Source organism: Engraulis encrasicolus, chromosome 20 (genome assembly GCF_034702125.1).
Source record: "Engraulis encrasicolus isolate BLACKSEA-1 chromosome 20, IST_EnEncr_1.0, whole genome shotgun sequence".
NCBI classification, from domain to species: domain Eukaryota; kingdom Metazoa; phylum Chordata; class Actinopteri; order Clupeiformes; family Engraulidae; genus Engraulis; species Engraulis encrasicolus.
In genome coordinates this window covers 10,996,953-10,999,452 of record NC_085876.1, presented here as the reverse complement: position 1 = coordinate 10,999,452, position 2,500 = coordinate 10,996,953, and the positions used below count along the sequence as shown (strand labels likewise).

Below are 2,500 nucleotides of genomic sequence, written 5' to 3'. Positions count from 1 at the left end.
CGTGTGTAAAGCGCACCGAGAATGTTCAACGTTATTGGGCATCCATGGCCGCTTCAAATATGCACAAACTCACAATGTCCATCATAGCGCTCCCTGTGACCCAAGTCAGCGTGGAGCGCGCATTTTCATCATTGAGGTTTATTCTCCGCTTCTCCGCTTAGGTCGTCCCTGAATGACAAAATTCTGGAGGATATTCTTTTCATCCACTTGAATAAAAAGTTTGGAATGTAGGCTGACATTTGCATTTCCGTCTTTCTTGGTTAATTAACGTCAGTTAGGCCTATGGGGAGTAATCAGCTGACAGGAACGAAATTAACCGTTCCGGGAACAATATTTTTTTGTTCTAACCGGTTCGGGAACGTCAATTTATTGGTGGAACTTATAACCAGAAACGTTATAATTCTGTTTCTGTTCGGAACGGAACGTTTGGAAAAAAATAATGGTTCAAAGCCCTGAATGGCACATACACACACACACACACACACACACACATACACACACACACACACACACACACACACACACACACACACACACACACACACACACACACACACACACACACACACACACACACACACACACACACACACACACACACACACACACACACACACAAATCGTGAGCTTAGAATTATAAGGTTCTATCTCCGTTTAGGGTAGTTCTGAGATATTGAGCATCAAAGTTTTTACATCCCAGCTGTTTTGTGAGATAGAACGTTTTTATTTCATTAATAACAATGTAAAATAATACTTTTTTTCACAAAAATAACACCACACAGGCATTAATAAGCATGTAATGGGTCAGATTATGTAAAAAACTCAATTTTACCAAAAATGGAGATAGAACCTTATAATTCTCAGCTCACGAAATACACACAGATGCATACACTCACATTCATACAGTAGGCATACACACACACGCATGCACGCCCACTCTCACATATACACACAGGATTCCCTCAACACAAGGTCCCCAAGTTGCATGCAATCAAAACAATTTCTGACCGTTGGACAGAGGCATTGGATGTGACTAATGTTTGGCTGACATGCTGTTGTGTGTGATTTCCGTCCTGTGTGTGTGTTCGTACGTGTGTGCATGCATATGCATGTGTGTGTGTGTGTATGTGTGTGTGTTCTTAGGGTGACTTTGGGGAGCCTGGCCTTCCTGGTCTGATGGGTTTTCCTGGAGTTGGCATTCAGGGAGAGAAGGTGAGATCACAACATCCGCCACCTACTATATATATTTTTACACTAATTAAAATAGCATTAAACATTTTTTTACAAATGATCTGTAACGACACTGAGCGATAACATTTAGTACAGATATGTACGCAATTGTAAGTAGGCTAAGTAAATAAGTAAGTAATTTGTTAATAGTTTTATTAAGTTAAAGTGAATTAATAATGATTTAATCAATATTGATTATCTGTGGTGTCCTTCACAGACTGACCAGGGCCTGGGGGGGTTGAGATAGACATAGGAACAGGGCACGGATGATGGCGGATGATCACACTTAGTAACTGTTGTTTTGTGTCCTCCACAGGGTGACCAGGGGCCGGGGGGCTCTCCGGGCCCCAGAGGGCCTCCAGGGCTGGGCATTGTCGGCCCCAAGGTGGGTACACATGCTCACATGACAGAAATGCCAGATGGCAGGGGTACTAGAGTATACAAACTGTGGATTTTTTGTTGAACATAGATTGTACTCTGCTCTACTATGTTCTACTACTACCCTACTTTATGTTTATTTTTTTTTTATGCATTTATTGGACTGTGCTGCTCTATCGGCTTATGGACCTAGGATGAATGTCCGGACTCTGTATGTGTTGTGTTTTTATGAGTTTTTTATTGTGATTTTGAATGTCTTCATATGTGGATTGTGGAGAAGTGTAAGAGAAGACACATTTCTGTGCAAACAGACATTAAAGTATTACTATCTGATCACTTAAGGTGTCTATTCCATGCTAAGTTGGACTTAAGTGATTGAACTGACAGTGCGCGGCCCTGCCGTGGCCAACCGGTAGGGCACTCATCTGCCATGTGGCCGACACAGGTTCGATTCCTGGGTCATTTGCGGAGCCCTCTCAAATTGTCCTGTCAAATAAAGTTGTAAAAGACAAAAAAAAATCTGTCAGTGCACAATTCATCACACTTCTGTATTCCTATAAAATGTAGTGTATATGCATTGCAAATGAGTGAGTTGTATTTTGCGGTATAGGAACATGACTGTGTTGTGTGTTTGTTTACAGGGAGACCAAGGCTTCCCTGGGGAGCATGGACCGCAGGGGGAGAGAGGCGTGGGGGAGCCAGGTCCAAAGGTACCAGGAGGGGCATGGAAACATATCATATTCATGATTTAGTAAAAAAAACAAAAAACGAATCGATTGGTAATTGTAACTTAGTGTTAGTGGATCTATTAATGTAAATTGATTAAATATGTCTCAAATATCTCCAAACACATCAGTGATGAGCAGAGGAGAAGAAGGGTAAAGAGATGATG

At 41.7% G+C, this 2,500-nt stretch overlaps 1 protein-coding gene across 1 annotated transcript in view; it reads left to right on the top strand.

Moving 5' to 3' along the window:
- Positions 1-2,500, top strand: part of col28a1a (collagen, type XXVIII, alpha 1a) — a 36,680-nt gene that overhangs the window by 21,764 nt on the left and 12,416 nt on the right. The window contains exons 16-18 of the mRNA XM_063186148.1: positions 1,144-1,212; positions 1,547-1,615; positions 2,250-2,318. Coding sequence (XP_063042218.1) covers positions 1,144-1,212; positions 1,547-1,615; positions 2,250-2,318 — 207 coding nt within the window. The remainder of the gene's footprint in view (positions 1-1,143; positions 1,213-1,546; positions 1,616-2,249; positions 2,319-2,500) is intronic.